The 21,330-nt window shown below is 39.6% G+C and overlaps 1 protein-coding gene across 3 annotated transcripts; it reads left to right on the forward strand.

Annotated features, from left to right (window-relative positions):
- The first annotated feature begins 5,618 nt into the window (after positions 1-5,618).
- thrap3a (thyroid hormone receptor associated protein 3a) lies at positions 5,619-21,037 on the forward strand. 3 transcript variants are annotated; one of them, XM_068735919.1, is made up of 11 exons: positions 5,619-5,772; positions 11,116-11,278; positions 13,768-14,691; positions 15,101-15,781; positions 16,056-16,228; positions 16,614-16,725; positions 17,035-17,119; positions 18,600-18,781; positions 18,905-19,085; positions 19,202-19,348; positions 19,477-21,037. In XM_068735919.1, exons 2-11 carry the CDS (start codon positions 11,139-11,141, stop codon positions 19,711-19,713), a joined length of 2,862 nt encoding a protein of 953 aa, XP_068592020.1. In that variant the 5' UTR covers positions 5,619-5,772; positions 11,116-11,138; the 3' UTR covers positions 19,714-21,037. The 3 variants fall into 3 exon arrangements, with proteins under 3 accessions (XP_068592020.1, XP_068592021.1, XP_068592022.1); XM_068735920.1 differs by lacking the exon at positions 5,619-5,772 and adding an exon at positions 10,810-11,031; XM_068735921.1 differs by lacking the exons at positions 5,619-5,772; positions 11,116-11,278 and adding an exon at positions 12,872-12,946.
- The last annotated feature ends 293 nt before the right edge of the window (positions 21,038-21,330 follow it).

The following is a 21,330-nucleotide window of genomic DNA, read 5'->3' on the forward strand; positions in this document are numbered from 1 at the left end:
TGACAGAATATTTAAATGGAGTAGATAGAATAAAATCAACATGTGTACAATGAAAAGCAACAATCCTGATGAATCCTGAATAGCATCAATTTGTTCTTAAGCTCAACAAGTTTTATGAAAATATGACAATTTTTTAAAGAGATGTTAGTCAAAGACAATTGTACCTCTTCTCATTGGTGAACGAAGGAAAAACGAAGTAACTAAATGTTGTTTTAGAGACGCAGCATATCAGGGACAGAATGTCTTTGCTATTTAGTTTCAAATATCTGCACACTTTTAAAGCTGAGTACCATTTGTTTTACTTTTTGGCTCCCATTATTTGTCCACTAATCACATCAGGCTCTTATTCAAAAGAGCTACTATTTAACCCCCTGAGCAAGTAGATCCAACTTGTGTCCCCACCTTTCTCTCCTACTGCTGACACAGGGTTTGATGGGTAAGGGTGGGATTCAAGCCCTGCAGAAACATCTATAAGGTGATAATAGGCTCTGGACAGGGGTCATGGAATCCCCAGGAGGCACAGGCAGCTGTCTCTTGCTTACTTGTTTGTCTCATCAGACCCAGTTTGGTCGATGCGTTGACATCAAAGAGGACAAGAGAGACATCCATCTTGTGCTGGAGAGGTGTCAGATAACCTGACGTTTATAGTGACGGTAAAGGACAGTACAGATGGTGGTATAGGCATAGCAAGTATCTTTTCCCTTTCTAGCCAAATATGACCATTAATAGGGTGGGAAAGCTGGATCTTAATGGGTGAACCAAAATGAACGGGGAATTAAACCCCAATTTTTATATGAGCAGAAACAGGAGTTATTATTTACCGCAATACAAGTGTTGAAGGATTTATAACTGCGTATCACATTATTACATTCAGCCGGTTGCTAATGAGATCTGCTTTGTCCAAAAACAGTGGTGCAATGTAACTACATTTACTCACGTATTATACTTAAAAAGTTACTAAAATGCAAAATTCAGAGCATAATTACGACTGAGGGATTGCCTCAACATGGTTCTCAACATGGCAAGCAGCTAACGATGCAAACAGCGCGAACAGTGCACAAAACGGCAACAGTGCAGACAGAACTAACAGTTTTTACCTGAGGGGGACCCGGAGGGTGGGTGCTACACTTCCACGACGACAAAGCATTTACTTTACTCAAGTAGTCTACTCCACTACATTTCAGAGGCAAATATTATACTTTTTACTCCAGTCAATAATGTGACAGCTACTATATAGTTACTAGTTGCAATTCAGATTCTGACTTTACATAAGAAAATATGTAATGAGCATATAAATACAATTCATTGCTATAGATCAAACTATGCAACAGTAACAGCTGATAAAGTTGTCATCATTAGCTCCACCTCAACCAGCTGGAACCTGAAAATAGGACTTTTGATGCACCAGTGCCAACAATGAAGTCATTTATCTGTAGAACGAGTATTTTGCTACTTTAATTACATTTTGCTGACAATACTTATGTATTTTTACTTAAATAGGATTTTGAATGCAGTACTTGTACTCATTCTGTTGAGTCATACTGAATCTAGCCATGTGCTTTCACCAGCAGTGGCATTTTAACAGCATGGAGCAGAAAGGATTTGGTTATGTCAATATGGCTTTTGTAAAAAGACAAAAGAGTTTTCATCTTCAGAACAATCAAAGCTTTATTTTGAAACTATTAATTGCTGATATTTCCACCAAAGTGCCCAGAACATGAATTACAAAATGATTCAGCGAACAACCGCATTATTAAGAAGAGTTTGGCTCTTTACAAGAGGTAACCACAACCAGATGGGACTATATTATGTAAAAGAAAGGCCTAACAACCAGTTGTTTGTTTCTGCCATTAGAAACACCTAAAACTTCTTCTGAGATTCAAATGATTTACAAGACTACTTACTTATTCAATAGACTATGAATATTTAAATATTTAAAAAAGCTCCAACATCCAGCTCAACAAACAGCTATAACAAGCAGCTAAATTTCAGTATATGTGTTTTTATGTTTTTAAGTAAACACAGCTAAACATCCTGGGAGATCAAGTCATTTCTTATGTGCAGTCTCTGTGAAGGTAGCAGTAACATGTGGCTCAAGGTCCATCAACCCTTGGTTGCGGTAATTAGAAGTATTGCTGATGCTCTATGTTCAGGCATGTCAGCAAGGAGATGGACAGCTCCAACAGGTGGAAGGATATAAAGTAGGGGGAGTATGAACTCTTTTATCCCGGCACAGAGGGAGAAAGTGGTGTCAGAGGGATTGCCCAAAATAACCTGCCTGGTGTCTGGACAGCGGCGATATGATGCAGAGCTAACAGGCGAGAGAGATAGATGGGAAGGGGCCCCAGGGCAAGCTGTAGGTGCTAAAGCAGGGGCCATCCCAGGACTGATTTCAGCATAGTGTCAATGTTAATAAGCAATAGTTTTTGTATTATGCTTGAGGAAATGTAATTGTGATTTAATTAGAAAGAATAACTGAACTGGGAAAAGTTTGTGACTTTTTATATTAGCGGAAATATCCTAAATCCAATTTGAAAAAATGGATTTAGCATTATTATGTGTTAGCATAATGACATTTGCTAATTAGCAATAAACTGTAAAAAGTACAGCTGAGGCTAATTAGAATGTAATTATATTTACAGGTATTTGTTAAAAAATGAACATTGGACGAATTCATATGTTGACCCGATGATGGGGCTAGATGAGGTCAAGGGATTGTTTTGAATAAATAACCCCATAAAAATGTAAGATGCTTTCATTTTCTGTGGATTATTGGCTTTTAGCCTCAGGGCCTTCTCAGACTGAGCACAGTTAGTCTTGTGTTGACACTTGTTTTCCGTGGAGTAAAGAACTGAGTTCTGTGAGAGATTCTTAACTTTTACATAAATACAAACACGCCACTTCCTGCCTAATTTCCTTTGCATCTTTCAGCCACACTGATACTTCTGATCCCATTCTGCCTACATAAGCTGAGCTGTGTCAATTTCCTGGTAGTCACATTTTGAATTAATCAAATGAGCACTTCAGATGCACTTCCAGGATGTACCAGTGGTATCCGCACACATAACCATTTATGGGTCAATAGATTTCCAATGCAAATATACACTGCATAGTTTATCACAGCACATTATGCCTGGACAGACAGGGAGATGTATGAAGAGATATATTTCTTCGACATCTACATGTAGCTATAGTAAAAATTGCAATATTCAAAAAGACAGTTTGTGCTCTTTGTGCAGTTGTCCAAGTAACTGATATACAGTATATTATATTTGATGAATATCAAAAATTATAAAAAGCTAAGAAACAACAACCATATATATTAAAACCATACGATAGCAGCTGTGAGAGGAAAGAAGGGTTTCTTACTTGAGAGGTGCACTCTGGACACAAAAGAGAAGCACCCACCCCCAAGCAGACTAGCAGTTGTAGAGATAAGGGTAATGCTACATATGTCTCAAATTGCACTTCTGTAAATCCATTATCACCCTGTAAATGTTGTCTGGTATACATTAAGAATATTAAGGGAACAGAAGTCCAAATCCAAGAGGATGTCTTCACGTCCAAACATCCCAAAGTATGTTGTTTTTGTAGACAGTGAGCTGGCTATGTCTAGGTAGACATGATAGATGATAGCAGTAGGTTTGATGCATGCATATAAACATGTCATTATATTGTATTTTTCTTAACAGGATGAATAGAAACAATTTTGTTCCCAGTAGGACTAAGATAGAAAAGTATCTACACTTTTGTGAGCTAATGTGCACTGTATAATACTGTATAATACTTTATAATTGTCAAGGGGATAGAGTTCATGTGGCTGCTGTGCACACTTCATTTTCCTTCCCTTGGAATGTGTTAAATGTTGAACATATTGATCTTGAAAACAAGCCAAAAAAAACAGAAGATAACAGATCACAGTAATGTCTTGACTGACTGCCTGACTTTTACAAAAACAGTCTCATTAAGCTTCTTCTACTGCACTGCTGACATGTAAGTAACATGATTACAATATCATTAAAGAGACACTTCATAGAATTGCACAGCTGATTTGTTATAGAGTAAGTAAATCCTTACACATAGTTCCAAACTGGAACAAGTCCTCCAAGATTCATTGTTCTACAAAGCAGGCTTCATTGAACAGGTGAAAAAACAGTAATGCCTAAGTAACCTTGTCAATGTCTCAAACCAAGACCAAATGCTTGGTGTCTGTAAATTTGGACACTTGCATGCACATTTATTACAAAGATTTAGTTTTTTTTCCCAAAAAATCTATTCTTGGCAGAATGGAAAAGCCTTTGAAAAAGCTCATGAGTCACTTAAACCCTCCACTGAAACCCATACCAGTGAAATTATGTTTGGGAGATCAAAGACTGATACAGACTGAGTATGAAATAGTTTAAGTAACTCTTGAAAGATCCTGATTTATTTGTGTGTCTATCAGATACATATAACGAAGGGAAAAGTACAATTCCTGCTGAAATATGAACTTAGTGGCCACTCTAATAGACACAATTATACAGTCTAAAAGTCTGCTTTTGCCTATAATGTTCAGTTTTTGTTGACACTCTCATATGTGTTGATTAACTGCAGGTAAGACTGCAGTATTCAACCTTTATAAAATGAAACAAGACAATATTAGTACTTGTTTGAACTTATTATTGGCCAATTGTTCAAAAAGTATGACAATTAATTGAATTTGCATTATAATTATTGATATTTAATGAAATAAATATAATCAAACAAAAACAAATAACTTCATAAGTTTAGTTATTTTTAAATTTCTTCTCAATCCAAAAAATATTCCCTCCCCATCACTGTTCAAGAGTGAAATACTGACTGCCAGACTACAACATAATCAAAAGAAAAAAACAAATGACTTACTTTAAACTTGAATATTGTTATTATTTTATATTTATTAAACAAACTGAAAGCATTAAATGAACACATGACAAGTCTTAAGTCAATTCACAAGTCTTTACATTCTATATCCAAGTCAAGTCTTTGTCAAGTTGCAAGACATCAAAACAGTGACTCCAGTCGACTCAAGACCTAGTCACAATGACTCCACACCTGACAGGTCTGTTTTACTGAATTGCATTAAATTGCACAGGTCTACCTTATACAATGAAAAATGCAAATAGGCCAAGAACAAATGAAAACTGGACTTTACTACAAAGAATGTGCTGTCCATAGGCTAGCTGGCGCAGAACCAAAAGGAACAAAGAAATGCCATTCTATTAATAATAAACAAATGGGAATATAATAATTTCACAATATCACTATGATAAATGTTGCTTAACACCAGTAGGCTATAACAGACACAGTAGCTATCCACAGTAGCTGCTCCCTGTAGGGACAGCAATGTTACTACAGTGCGTTTTCATCGGGGATTAAAAGGCTTCTTTGACAGAATGATGTCATTAAAGGACGGAGGACTTATTCACCGATTGTGTTTCTGATACACGGCTTACTCCCGTTCACGGCGATGTGAACGCGGAAGGAAACGTGAACCTCTGAGCCGCACGGGGCGGTCACACCCCCTTTTCTCTGAACACTGCAGACTCCAGCCGACACACATACACACACACACACACACACACACACACACACACGTACACGCTCACACAGTACGCACACGCTTGACATACGCTAGGCGCAACTGCGCAGACACGCAGAAGACAAGGGAGAAATCGTCTTTAACTTGTTTCTGCAATATTACACCGCGCTGCCTGAATGTGACGCGACAACACTTAAAGACAACGCTCACCGGTGAGTAGTTTAGTTTTTTTCTCCATTTAATATTTTATATAATGGTCGAAAGTGGAAATACATGTAAAGACAATAATTGTATGGCTGGCAGCAACATGGAAAACGATCGTTGCGCAGCACAGGGATCATCCATGCCAAAATAATAATAAGCCTCGAAATTAAATGCGCACAAATAGTGACAAGAAATGTAGCAAAAGTACATTGTGTGACCCTCAGAGGGAGACGTCGTTCTGAATGAGGTCCTCCGGTGACGTTGAGTGCGTATTCCTTTATCGATTTATTATTTTCCGTCACGCTGAATGATGCGTCATTATGCGTTTGGATGCACTCCTCAGTCTATGGATGCGCATGAGGGAACTCCAGGAGGATGCACTGGCTATCCTGTCCAGGACATGACCCGACTGGCTTTGATATGGTTTCCTTTGGATTAAGGTTATGTCATTTGACCAAGTGTAGTGAAAATATGTGTGAAGTAGCCTAAGGGTTGAATCATTTGCTAGAAGCTCAGCAGCCGTAGCCTTAGTCAACGTTTACATCTTGAACTTTGTTTAACGGTTTAGGGCTTTTTAAAGTGCACTCGTTGGACCACCGGAGGACTGAAGGAGGAACTCAATATAGGAGTTGTTTAACTTTGCCAGTTGTTTTTAGTGGTTAGCCCAATGACTGTTGTGATTGCAGGTTTCACCAAACTGTCACTCCACCTACTGTAAACAGTTAAAATCTTGAACCAAGCCCAACATGTCATACACAGCAGCAAGAATTGTCTCTTAAACTTGAGGTAAACTTTAGAGTTTCCTGTAAATGCTCATCTAAATGGGTTTCGTGGTCCAACATGACACTATTTCTGGCGTCCAGTGATGCAAAAAACAAAGTTTAAAAACATTATCATGTGATTTCCTGTTGGGCCTGGTAGAGGTTGACCCTCTAAAACAAACACCAGGAGCACTAAAGTACACACCCAATAAAAAGGTGTGCCCATATTGCACTTACAGTAGCATTAAAGATCATTGTGTTTTGTTTTCACTTGTGTGTAAGCCACCTTCTTTGTAGACTTACTGATCATGTATTCATTGTACTGTAAATGTGTCTGTATGTGGCTTGGAAGTGTTGCCAATATTGACATAGGTAGTCCCAAGAAGCAGAACATTTCAATATCTGCAAAACTGGAGTACCTACAGCAGAAAATGAAAGCATTCTGGTTATACAACATGCCACCTATAATTAACTTGATTAACACCAACCGTTTCTAAATGCTTCATGCAGAGACTTAAAGGCGCAGGAAAACACAAACGACTCTATGTGTTTAGGAAATGTAAGCCTATGTCCTCTCATCATTGGCTAGGTGTTCCCAACCAACCAAAATAGAGAGGATATTTAGCTGATGAGTCCCCTCTTTTTAATGCAGCAGAGTTCCACAAACATGGTGATGACAGACAGCTGAGAAGCACGTCGGTGTGAGAATGCCTCAGAGACACTTAGCTGTGTGACATTTTCCAGGCAAAAGTAGCCGAGAAATCGTGAAGTGGCAGACGCTATACCTTTAACAAACTGTTGATTATGAACGTTTCCAAATAGAACTAATCAACGAAAAAGCAGCATAAATCCTGCTGAGTGATATTGAACTGCCTTAGTTAGGAAAAAGTTAGTTGCAACTGCTGATAACTGTTATCATTAAACATTCACCCAAGTTCAGTACCAAGCTGAATGGTGTTCTCATCTGTCATTGTAGGCGATTAGCAAAGATTAATGTATCAGGAACTCTCTGCATGAGGTCATCCATTTGTCTCTTTAGCAGTTACAGTAGCTCCCTGAAGACAAACAAAACTCAGCTTATACGCATTCAGGCATAACTGAATGAATCAGGCTATTCAGAAGAAGTTGTTTTTTTTTTAAATTTAATTACCCACGAAGGAAGTGGAAAGGTTTATCTTGTGTTGAACAGCTCGGCCAGCGGCTTTGCTATCCATTAACTGCCTCAGCATGAGAAGTGTCTTGAGGGAGCACTAAGAGGGACTGCCACATTTCAATAACCAAAGATTGTGCCAGTGACAGTTGCTGTGGCTTTTCTGAAATAGCGAGCGGGGTGTCTCAGGGGGACATATAGATAGCAAGTGTGATTCCAGCTGCCACTGTGGCATCCAAGTCTTAATGATAGGGCAGTTGATGAGCGGAGTGTTTCTTTTCATATGCTTTGAGCTAAGTATCGAGTTGCTGGACCATTGTTGATCAGAGCTACTTTTGCCCTAACATGAAATAAACAGCTGATGAGGATTATACAGCTGTCACTCCATACTCACAAGGGGGGCTCTTAATCAAGTGTGTGTGTGTTTGTGTGTGTGTGTTCTGGAACTTCTATCCTTGCGAAGCATTATCAGTTTAATTCTGATTTACTATTTAAAACGTGTCTACTCACCAAACTTTGTGTTTTCAATCCTGCAATGTTGAAGACCAACTTTTCTAGTTTGTTCGTGGTAAAATAAGGTGACCAAGATTGTCCATTAAAATACCAGTCAAATAACTTCAAGGTGATACTTTTGTGAGGGAAGTTCATCTTTGGTCAAATAACATTATAATACCAATATTATCCATCTCAAAATCTCACACCCGTTGATACAAGCATTAGATAATCAATAACAAGGACACCCAGTGACAAATCTCAGAAAACCCCCTGGAAGCCTGGAGTTAGATTTTAAACCAGGAAAGATGTTGTTGTTCCTGCTGCTGCCATCTGTGAATGCATCATCAACTGTAGAGTTGACAGTGTAGTGACAAGCACACGGATGAGGTTGGCAGTTGATGAAGTGGTTAGTTCAGTGCTTCAGATGGAGTAAAGGTGAAAAAGCAAACATTAAGGACAACTAAAAGTCCTCACAAGTATAGTAAGACACATGTGTTTACACAGCGACTGCGTTTGGGTACGCAAATCTAGTCATGAGTGATTAAAGACTGAGCTTAACACAGCCTTTCAGAGAGGCTGAAATCTCGGTGATTAGGCTGCCGCCCACACAGTGTGCTGCCGGAACAGCTGCAGCTGGTTATCAGTCAAGCCTTTAGAGAAAAGCTATCGAAACGGATCCCACTGCTCGATTCTACCAACTAGTTCTTATAATGAACAAAGAAGGCAAGGAGGCACTTTAGTTGCACTCTTTTACAGCCATCTACTGTATATTAAGTCATAATGCAATACTCCTTTGACTGGGATAGCACAGCTCTGTATTGACAGTTTCTGATGCTTTTCAGCCATATGAAAATTGTCTAAATCACAGATCTGTTGGTTTTAAACATTTCATTACAGCAACTACAACAAATGTAGAATAATCCAATACAATTTAAGGAGCAGTGTATAAGATTTAGTAACATCTAGTGGTAAAGTTGCAAATTGCAACCAATTGAATACCCCTCCGCTCACCCCTCCCTTTCCAAGCGGATCAGAGAACTACGGTGGCCTTCACGTTACGTAAAAACTTGAATGGCCCTCTTTAGAGTTTGTCCATTCTGGGCTACTGTAGAAACATGGCACTGCAACACGACAGAGTCCTTGAAGACGACTAGCTACGTATTTAGATATAAATGGCTCATTCTAAGGTAACAAAAAACGATTCTTAGTTTCAGGTGATTATACACTGAAGAAAATATCGTTATGAATATTATGTTCCACTTCTGCCAATACATCCTGCTTAATATTACACACTGCTCCTTTACATTTTCAACCTTCAAGGCCAACTTCCCCTGGTATATAAAGCAAAATTAAGAAGACTGGTACAATTTATTTATTTTACGGTTTAGCTACCATGTGCTGGAAAGGGGCACATCTGAATGCCATTCTTGAAATGTGCAGTACAAGCTAAACCGACGGTCTGTTGAGGCTGGAACCTCAGGAAATTATTCTCTAAAAGCCAAAAACAACAAGCTGCCAGGAATGGGGAGAGTGGGAAGTTCATAGAGCATGAGGTGGAGGCGGGGGAAGATGGATACATTTCAGTGCTCTCCAAAATAGTAGCTACGGATGCACACTGGGACCCTCATGTGATAGCGTGCGCTGGTTTTTAAATCCCCGTCATGTGCAGTCGGCAATTTCCTCTGTCCAAAGACCCTGAAGATGACTCTCATCATGAAAGAACATTTATTTGATCCCTGGCACGTCCTGTAGTCCGAGGATCATGTGTCACAGATAATGCCATGTGGACCTTGGAAAGAACTGGACGCCTTGCAATAGAGAGTAGAAGAGACGAAACGTACCTTGAAGTGAAAAGTATACTGTAAAAAGTGTACTAAGAGCATGCAGCCTCGTAGCAGATTCACAGCAGATCGTAAACCAAATGCAAATGTGATGTGGTGAACTGGCTACAGAGGAAATCAACTACTTCCCCATTTAGTGAGGCATTTAAAAGAAAAAAAGAAAAAACTGAATTGGACCACTCTTCTTTCTTCGTAATTTTTTATTAAATTCTTGTAAAGAAAACATTTGTGGTGTGAAAATATACAGTATTTAGCAGCTTTGCATTCTATTTCAGAGGCATAGATATATGGTCGGTAATTACTTCCTTAAACTTATCAGCTCAGTCATTTGTGCTGAATATTTTATGCCACATCTGTTCACATCTTTAATTTTCTCTTGTTGACACATCTCAGTGGCCAAGTTCACGAAACTACAGTGTATTGAAAGTGTGCATAGGTGGCGAGGTTTGGAGTTGATTGTAGGTACTTGTCTCATATGTATGGGCAAATCATTCAAAAATGAAAAATAGAATTGAACATGCTGGCTTTGCTTTTGTCACCTTATTTGAACTTTTTTTTTTTTTTTTTTCATGTGAACACAGAGACTACAGAACGAACATTTCTGTCACAGGTTTTTTCACAACATCACCCAATTTAAAGTATACTACAGTCGTGGTAAAGTATAGCATATCTAACTGATAGCTGGAACTTTGTTTTTGTATTTTAGAGTGGGCTCAACAAGTAGTCAGATGACTGACATACGACTGCCCTCTATGCAAATGACCAGCGGCCAAATAAAACTGGTTCTGTTTGGATGCCCTACACTATTGCCTTCTTCCTTATCCACAGCTGTTCTGTCTCTTCACTCAGCTTTTCCATTAAGACTGCTTTTGAAGTGTATCTCGGATGACTCATCTCTGTTGGATATTGAATTTCTTGAATTTTCTACTCTTGCCTCACTTTATATATATCTTTTATTTTTCTTCAGTGATAATTGTTAAAGATTAATATCTATTCTATGCAGCCAATGCCTTAAAAAAGGTAATTGAATAACCTTTTTTGTTAAATATATTGTTTACCTTTTACAAAATCCTTACCCAGCTGTACAACTCTTTTGTGCGACAGTTTGAGGTGGGCTGGCTGCAGTGATGTCCAGAGCCACAAAATCCGCCTCGAGGTCCCGGAGCCGCTCCAGATCCCGGAGCCGCTCCAGGTCCCGGTCAAGATCCCGCTCCACCTCCCGCTCCAGAAGTCGCACCAGATCCCGGTCCAGGAAGCGCCACCACCGGTAGAGTCCCGTTTTATGAACGATCCTCCTTTCTGAACAATCTATTGACTGTGTTGTTTTTCTGTGGTCAAGATCAACTGCATTTTGCTTCATTGTTGGAGATGCCTCTTTGTTGCCAGACACAGAATCATTCAAACAAGGTTTAATCACGGATTCTTGAAAAAGATAGTATTTAGCACATATGTATGAAGAATGCCTTGACCCACCTAATGTTGAAAGTATGAATGACTGTGATGAAGAAAAGAAAAAACTAGCAGCAGGTGCAGCTGGTAAAGTGCTGCCTTGTTACGCACAGACACCAGTATCAATCATCCTGTATTTCCTGCTAAGCTCCTTTTCCACTCAAATTGTATCTAGTAAATCTTATCTCACAGAGCTGACCATGCATCGTGCTGGTAAGATTTGACATAAAATATGTATGCAGGTAGATTATTTGTGACAGTGGGGATGTCAACAGGCAGCTTTGTGTTCAGTTATAGTCAGTGTGTCCTGTTAGCTGCATATTTATTGATTTCCATCTGCAAGACCGTCTTGTCTTGTCCTGGACTTTATTACTTTGGTTCTCATGAACTCTGGAGAGCTGGTGCAGCATGTAGCGTATTAATGGATTTGGGTTGGACTCTAACTCTTCACTTCGGCTTCGGTATCAAGAGGAAATTGATGCTTTAGAAAGAGGTCAGCTGCCGGTTTGGGAATTTACTTAAGTAGGAGCAAACTTTATTGCGGTTTGCAATTCGTGGGAAAACATTTTCATATTAGTCGACCTCATCGGCTATGAAAATATTTAATCAAGAGGGCAGCGTTGGTTGTTGTTGTTGGTTGGTTTGCTTAAATAGAAATGTTCTGGTTGTGAGGTTATCTGCTGGATATGATGTGTGTTTTCAAGAAAAAGTCAGGCTTCACGCTGATGCCTTCGCTATTTCTAGCAGAATGACTTGGTAATAAAATAATAAAATGGTAGTGCGGCTCATTTTTACTGGCAGTGTTGTAGCACATATTAAAATTAGCATGAGTAAGAGACAAGGAGAAGGAATCTAATGGTTTACTCTTCCTGTGCCCACCTTCTCATGTGCAAATGAGTTTGTGGTCACACTGTGCAAGTCTGAATGCCCACATTAGCATAATGTGTATATACACAGATTCAAATACAAACACACCAAAAAATTCTCACACATATTATTTCCCTACGTCTTGTCGGAAAAACACAGCTCCAACAGGTTTTCAGGCCTGAAGACTAAACACAAACCTTTTCTTCTTGACTCCCCTTTCACTGTCAGCATATCTTAATGAATCACATCAGTAGTTAAACAGATGCAGACTGCAGCAAAACACTTACTTTAGACTTTCCTAAGTGACTTATTTCATGTTTAATCAGAGAAATCATAGTGTATTTTATATATTAGGACCACATTAAGATGTTGATCGTATCTTGGATGAACAGTCAGCATAGTAAAAATGTCTCACTAAACTGTATAGCTGGCAAGCATGGAGTCAAAGGATTGAAGTAGGAGATTTTTTTTTCTCTCTCAAATGGTCCATGTGACTTTCTGCTCTACCATAGTTGGCCAGACGAGACAAAGTATCTGTGGCTCGCAATGTGAGTGTGCAGTGCGGCTCAGTGCGCTGCTTTCTTTGCTCACTCTGTATTCCAATGCAAAAACATACTAGGTGAGTCTTTTTTTAGCCTTTTTATATGGCTTTAGCATGTATTTGCATGTAATGTGGTTCTGCGCTGCCCTGTCCATTTAGATGATTGTTCTGCAATAAGCTCTGTATGTATTTGTAGATATACTTTCACATTTCAGAAGGTCTTTATACTATATTAAGATTCTAATTGGAAAACCAGCTGAGGAGATTCTTTTTATTTATTGACAGTTGTCGAAAGGTTGCTGAAGATGTACAGTTGCTGTAGAGAAAACACGAACAGAAAAATAACAGAACTGGTTTGATGTATTGCAGTAGATTTGCAACATTCATAATCTCAAAGCTGTTCGTGGAAAGTTGTGGATATTGTGTTGACATAGGTTAAAAAGAGCATGTTGGACTGATTTAAATCACTGAAGACGGGTATAATCTACAGACTGTGTTTATTAAGGGTCGGGCTGTAGAGCGACACGAGGCCTTTTATCAGAAGTGCAGCAGAGCCACCATGTGGCCTAGTCTGACCTTGCATTTTGGCTCTGCACCACAATGTGAAATCTCTGCTTTTCAAACGGACTGGTTTAATTAAGTGGCAATCTAAGTTGTATTTTTTTGTCTGAATCCGTCTCTCTGCCCAGTAAATGTTACATTTTGTGAGAGAGTCTCAGATCGATGTTAGGAGTTTAGTGAAGAGTCTGTGAGTTACAGATTCAGGAAGCCATGCATTAGATTGTAGTACATTCCTCAGAAACCTCAAAAAAACGTTTTGTTGTGTATATCTATTCATCTTAATTTGTGTATTACATGATAACTATTTGCTTGCGTTTCCTCTTTGCTTTTGTTCACAGCTCTAGGTCTCGGTCATGGTCAAGATCTCACTCTCCATCTCATAACCGGGAGAAGAAATATCAGAGGGGATACCAGAATGGTCGTGAGTTCCGGGGATACCAGCGCGGCTTCCGTAGGCCGTACAACTTCAGGGGCCGAGGGCGGGGCTACTTCCCACGTGGACGCTACCAGCGTGGTGGCTATAACAATAACAACAACTTCCGCCCCAACTGGAAGAATTACAAGCAGTACCCTCAAAAACATCAACAGCAACAACAGCAGCAACAACAGCAGCAACAGCAACAGCATCAGCAGCAGCAACTGCAGCAGAACCATTCACGAGGACGCTCTCACAACCTCCAGCAACGCTCAGGAAGCCCCCCTCGTGGTCACTCTCACCACTCTGACCGGTCCTCTTCGCCATTATCCAGACACTCGCAGCATTCTTCCTCTTCCTCACACTCCTCCTCTCCCAAATGGAAGCCATCCTTGTTGCAGACTAACCAGAACTCCAAAGATGTGAAAGAGGAGTTTTCTGTCTCCAAGGAGGTCCAAAAGGGAGGAGGGGGAGATGAGGAGCCAGTGGAGCTCATCGAGGTGTTGGCAGGAGATGCCAAAGAAGGAACATGCAGTGGGAAAAGTGAGGGGAAATGGCAGAGCCTGACAGACTGCAGAAGCAGTCCAAAGAGAACGAGTCCTCTGGCAAGCTCTGTTGTTATTGTTGGTCAGAACAACCAAACTACAAACCAGTCAAGTCCTTCCCCTAAGATCACAAACGACATCGGCAATGGTGCCCCCTCCTGGAAGATGGTGTGTAGTAGTTCATCGTCAACCAAAAAAAGCCCACATGAAGGTCTAAATCCAATGCTTTCAAGCTATGACTTCTTCTCCAACGAGGAATACCTGGATGGAGATAAAACAGCAATATCCGTTGCCTTCAAACAGTAAGACTGATTTCACTCTTCTTTTTTCAAATTGTTTTATTAGACTATGGAAACTTTAAACATTTACAGATACAATGTGATGAATTATTGCTTGAATGATCTTCATGTGCCTTTTTTTTAAGACCACACTTTTTATGTAATTTTATCCTGGGTAGTCACGTGTGGTTATCATAACAGACTCAAATTAAATGTTATTTAAGGGGATTACAAATATTGGCCTTAAGGCAAATAATGTAAATGTCAAATTAGGGCCTTTACAAATAAAATTTTCTAAAACACCAGGGGAAAAATTGTGTCAGATAAGTATTTTATATTTGAAAATGCTCTAATTTGATTTTTAATTTCTGCAGTTGTCTCACAAGTTGCATGCCCAGTTAGATGCAGCTCTTTATCTCTTGTCATTGTTTAGGTTTTTGGAGGAGCAAAAAAAAAAAGCTAAAGCTTTTGAAAATGGCAAGACCACAGAAGCAAATGATGTGGACATGGAGGAAGGGAAAATGAAGGCCAAAACATCAGCAAATATCTCTGACTCACTGTCAAGAAAGTACAGAGAGGACATTGATGGTGAAGTGTCTCTGAAAAGCTTTTTGAAAGCTTCTCCTTTTCTGTCTGCTGACGGGGAGGAAGAGGAGGAGGCGATAATCAAGCCTTATTCAAAGTCTCTTCACAAAGACTGGCACAACGGGGACGAGTCCTTTAAGACAAAGATAAAGATCACTCACTCAGCCCGGGAACTGTTTGATGAATGCTTTGGCAAATGGCAGAATGTGGCCTACTCACAGGTAGCAAACAGTGACCTCGACGCCATGTCAGAGGACATATACCTCGCTCGAAAGCAGGAGAAAGCAGCGGCCATTGCTGCTGCCCTCGCCAAGAGGGAGTTGGCGGGAAAATGTGAGGGACTGTCCCCAGACATGGTTGTTAAAGCCAGGAAGATGGCAAAATCTCCCCCCATCTCATCTCCTACACCACCACCAAGGAGGAGCTCTGACAAAGAGCTCAGGGGAGAGGACTCACATTTCATGTCCTCAAGGAAACAAGAAACAAAATTAAATGTCAGAATGGATTTCCTTGGAGAAAGCCTGATGAGGTGAGCGTCACATAATGATACTGGGTGTTTCCTCAGTGAGCCATAAGTCTTATCTGTACGTCCCGATGAAGACATTGCAACAGTAGCTAATACTAAACTTATGATATACTGATTCCTAACAAAAATGTTATATCTTAAAAAAAAAAATCTGAAATGGTTTACTCGTTTTAATTTTGTTTTATGTCATTGAAGGACAAGCTTTCTGTTTTTTGGACAATTTTTTTTTAACCAAAAAGCAACAGACCTGAGTTTTTTTTTTTTTTTTAATTTTCAGGTCTTCTGATATTTTAGCTGAGGAGCGACAGTTGTCTCAAGATCTTGTGCAGTCCTCAAAAAAGGATCAGGAGTTTCGCTCCATCTTTCAACATGTTCAAGCTGCTCCGTCACAGAGGAGTCCCTCCGAGCTGTTTGCTCAACATATTGTCACCATTGTTCACCACACTAAAGGTGAGTCCTCACCTCTTTTGCTGTCATTATTACAGTGAAGTAATCTAATAATAGCTTTTTTTAAAAGGGACAAATCGCTCTACATGTTTAGTGTAGTAAGATTTAACCATTGAATTGAGCCACACTCAGCATTGTAACCTTCAAATTTGTGAAAAACAAATGAATGACAATTGCAGTTTCTCTGCAAACCAAAGCATGACGCTTTTTAGGGGACTGTAAAACAAGGCCTTAAGCACTTACTAATGTTTTACTTCCTACATTATATAAAATCTTGTGTCACATGGGAATATTAAATTCAATGCAGCGTCACAGTTGGATGGAAAAAGTCACAGACAGTAGATGCACTTACTACTTTAACGGCTGTTTTTACCGTGTCCCTGCACAGCTCAGCACTTTCCATCCTCTGGAATGACTCTAAACGAGCGATTCACCATGTACCAAAGACGAGCTGCAGAGAAGGAAATGATGAAGCCAAGAAAAAGCCCAGAGATACACAGGTAGAGTCGCCTATTGAGTGACCCTCTCACCTTCAGTGTGCTGTGGCTTCACCTCCTCTTTTAACAGCTTTCAGGTATTTCTCTCACCTTTCCTACCTGAAAATAAAAAAAACAACAACTATCTTGGCTTATTTGTTCTCATGCTCGGTGGAGGTCAGGTTTACTTTCCCACCATCTTTTTCCTTTGTCTGTTTTGTGTCGTCTTCGCAGTTGAATGTAGCTCACAGTTTGTCGTTTTGGCACTCGTACCGTCGTTCCTTTGCTACGTGCATTCAATCATCTTGTCTTAACTGTGTTTCCTTCTCACAGGAGAATTGATGTTTCACCAAGAGCTTTTAAGAAACACTCTCAACTTTTTGAGGCGATGAAAAGCTCAGAGGATGGCACTTACAAGGTGACTGAACATTTTGCAAAATGAAGTACGTTGGAAAAATCAAACAACAGCAAACGAGTGCGCAAGCCAGATGCCTTTAGACTGAACTCTCTGAAAGGCTGTGGCTTTCCTTGAGGGGAGATGCAGAGTCTAAGAAATGCAAATGCTGAATAAGGCACTTTGACTTTGTTGTTTGTTATATATCGCCTTCAAACATGGTGAATTGCTTAGACTGTGGGCACAAGCCTGACCAAGGCTAATGAATCATATAAGTTCAGAAATGGAAGCCACTGTGCCAAAGCTGTTCAAAGGACTCTAAGCAATTGTCTTCGTAAGTATTCTTTAAAAAATAAGGAACGGAATTAACCAACCGCAAGCACTTTATGCACCTGTGCTTCTATTTACGTGCTTAACTTTCTGAGTAAACACTCACAATATTTCTTTATTGATGCGCATGGGCACATGGTCAAACATGAGGCGCAAATACTACTAAAATATATTAAAGTGAGTAAACTTAAATTAGCATGAATCTTCTTTTTTCTTTCACTATTGTTAAAGAACCATGCTGGTCGTTTTGTCATGCAGTTGCTCAACAACTACGAACTGTGTATATTTTTAAGTAGGGACACAAAACTATTTCCCAAAGCATACCTCAAAGTTTCTAGATTGGTTTCCCAACTCCCAAGCAGCTATGGGTTTCACTTCATGTCAGAACAGTGTGATAATTAACTCACAGTGACTTTAAACTTGTTTGAAACAGGAAATACATCACTGTGCACATTGGTGGATTGTTTTGAAAACACTTTGAATTCTTGAAAGCGCCATGTCTCCTAAGGTCTGATGGTCAAAATGTGGGGATTGGCCGCTGGACGTAATGTTACACATGGAAGACATACAAGCAAGGATGATGTGAAATATGCTGGTGCTGGGAGAAAGCGATGAAGCCCAGATTGTTTTAAATGATCCTACATGGGTTATCAATGATGGCACATTACACCCATTCAGCCTCGGACACTGGACTTTCCCCACAAGCATTTGAATGCCCAGTAAGGAGGTTTTCAAATGAGACCCATTTGGAGTTTAACCGTGGAATAACTTTAACACAGAAAACAGCCGACTACATATTGACAGTGATGGATTGCCTATCTGAAGCAAATTGTTAATTATTTTCAAGTTTATTTTCCTACCATATTTAAATAGCTGCTTTGAAGGCAGAAAAAAAACAATCTAAAAACATATGCTTTGGAGAATGGTTCAGATTTTAAGGTGATTCTTAAACATGCAAAACTTCTGGTTTTGCCCTTTAAGTGCACTGGAAAATTCACTCCACAACAGCTTGCTTTTATTCATGCCAGCTGTCTGATATCAGGGTTTTCCCTCTTTTACCCATGGACCTCACTGTTTAGTCTAAAAACCAGCTTGGCTGAGAGCAGATTGATAACATCTAAATGCTAATCCAAAGTCTGTCCACGACACTGTGTTCTGTTTTTGATTTTATTAGGATGGCGGGGAAAAACTGATGGGTGACCCAATGGACCTTCGTTTGGATATCGAGCGCCGTAAAAAATATTCCATCCATGACAGAGATAATAATCAGGATCGAGGAGGAGATGTGGGAGATTCCCCAGATTCTAGTAGAGACAGATCTGTGGAAAAGTTATCCAAATCGAGCGAAAGATCAAAGTATGTGCGACTGCCCTGTATTGTTTCCAATTATCTTCAAATGTTTTTAATACTGTTGTTCATCTACCCTGCATGATAAAGAGTTGACCATGAAGGATTTTGCATGTGCCATTTCTCTTGTAGGAAAAGTCAGAAGAAGCGCTCTCGCTCAAGTTCGTCCTCATCTTCCTCGTCCTCTAAGTCCCAAAAAGAAGACTTGCCCCATGGCAAGTCTGATCCCAAAGATAAAGGCATTGACAGGGCACAACTGGGTCAAGCAGAGTCACCAGGACCAGCTGAAAGAGGAAGGCCACGTGGTGGATTTGTAAGTTTAACATATGATGTTGGATTGACGGAGGAATGACTGTGTCAAGTTACACCATGCATTTGAATCAATGATTTTTCTTCATTTCAATTCCTTGTCTTTTTGTCCAACTACAGCAAGTTCGTATTCGTGGAAGGAGCTGGAACGGAGCCAATTATCAGGGAAACTGTTCACATAGTAACATGATGGCAAACATGGCTGTACAGCCAAAAAATGAAGACTGGGACCCAGAGTACACTCCCAAGAGCAGGAAATACTACTTGGTAGGGTGGATCTCTTTCCCAATCATGTTTGAATTAACTACATGGTGTCGTTCGGTCCAATCTAGCACAAGTTTGTCCTTTTTGCAACTGTTGTCTTGACACACCTCCATCCTTTTTTTCCCTCCCAGCACGACGACAGAGAACGGGAGGCAGAGTGCAAGATGGTGGACAACCGAGGGAGAGGACGGGGAAGCTTCTCGCGTGGAAGGGCGCGATTCATCGTCCGCAAAGCCACCGGGGGCCCCAACACCAACAGCCCCAAATGGGCCAATGACAAGTTCCAGAGCAACGGGGAGCAAGGTGACACGCATGAGGAGACGGAACAGGACCATAAAGAAGGAGAGGACAGAATACTTGAGCAGTGAAGCAGGGTGCTGAGAATCTTAATTTTCTTCTGTGTTGTTATGGGATCTGAATCATTAGGTGATTTTATCCACCACAATGGATTCATGAATGCAGATTAAGACTCTTTTTAATGCCTTAATTTCAGTTTAGGAACTGACTTGACTTGACAGAACGATTTTCCACATCAGGATAGAAGTCATACCTAGTAGAAGCACTGTTTAAGGGTGAATTGTTGTTTCTCATAAGAAGTTGGATTTATGTTAAAATGATTTATTGCTTTATATGTTTAGGGGGAATTTTACTCTTATCTTGCAGAATTGATTAAAAAAAAAAAAAATACTACTTAATTTCACATTTTTGAAGTAGCAAGAGAAAATCATATCATAGATCAAATGAGCTTGTACCTTATACTTATGCAAATGAAGAATGTTTTGAGTGGGTTAGAAGAGAAATCATTTTAGAAAAGCAGGCTTGTTGTTTTTGAGCCGTGTCTTGATTAGAATGTCAACAATAAGTACACTGTAGTTCATGTTGACATAAAAACATCGCTGTTTAGCCAATGCAGCACTCTACAAAAGACCCTGATCTGACATGGGACCAAACTGTATGGAGTCAAAGGTTATGCTCTACTGTCTTTCATTGTACTACAGCCAACAGATCTACAATACTGACACCATATGAGACTGTTACTATGAGGATAACTGTACATTTAATATGTTGCTCATTCAACATTTTGCAGTCAAGATATTTCTATACATTACAGCAGCTCTTTGCTTGATCTTGGACACCACTAATCAATGTATAATATTGATAGTGATTATATATTTTCTCAAAAAGACATTCATAGTTTTTGTACCTGGCTCGACAGGATTTTGTCTGCAAAAGAATTGCCATAGATTTTGATGTTTTTCATTCACTGTTTGCAAACTTTTCTCCAGCCAATAATGATTTAATCAGTTATGTAAATTGTGTTCAACTGTGTTGACATTGTGATAGAAGAGGCTCAACATTTGCATTTGTTTATACAATACAAGGCAGTTTATAGAGCAAAGGATACAGTATGTCTGAACCTAAAATAAGAATGTTTTTCAGTGTGTACCTCCAATCATTGTAAGTCTAGGATTAGGCTCATCACTGTTTGGCCAACTGCCCATGCAACTGAATTACACGTTCTTGTGCCTTGCTGCGGGTCTGCTGGTCTTATTTGTACTGCAGGCCTAAAGATTGAGATACACATTTAAATGTTTAAAGATTACCTGCTTGGGGAATATTGCTTTTCTAAATAGGTGTTGTTACTGGTTTTTTTCTTAGAGAATGTAAATTAAAGAGATTGATTACTTTAAAGTTTGCTTTGAGGTGTGCTTTTTATTGAAATTTCTTTAACGTATAATAACAATTCAGGTTTATCATTAAGAAAGCCACTCAGTCACACAGTCATTGTAGTTTTATCATGGGACGCATGAGCTTGATGCTTGTCCTCACCTAGACTCCCACCAGTTTTTACAGTGACACCAGAGAGGAACTTAACATACTGTGTAACAGTAGTTCATAATGAATAAACATCTTTACCACATGCCAGTAACTGCTGGTTGTAAATGTCAGTTAACAGCCTTCTTTCCTCCCAGAAACACTGCAGC

The sequence above is a fragment of the Cebidichthys violaceus genome, unplaced genomic scaffold (genome assembly GCF_023349555.1).
Source record: "Cebidichthys violaceus isolate CVI_PGR_0920_01 unplaced genomic scaffold, fCebVio1.0.p SCAF_7, whole genome shotgun sequence".
Classification (NCBI taxonomy): Eukaryota; Metazoa; Chordata; class Actinopteri; order Perciformes; family Stichaeidae; genus Cebidichthys; species Cebidichthys violaceus.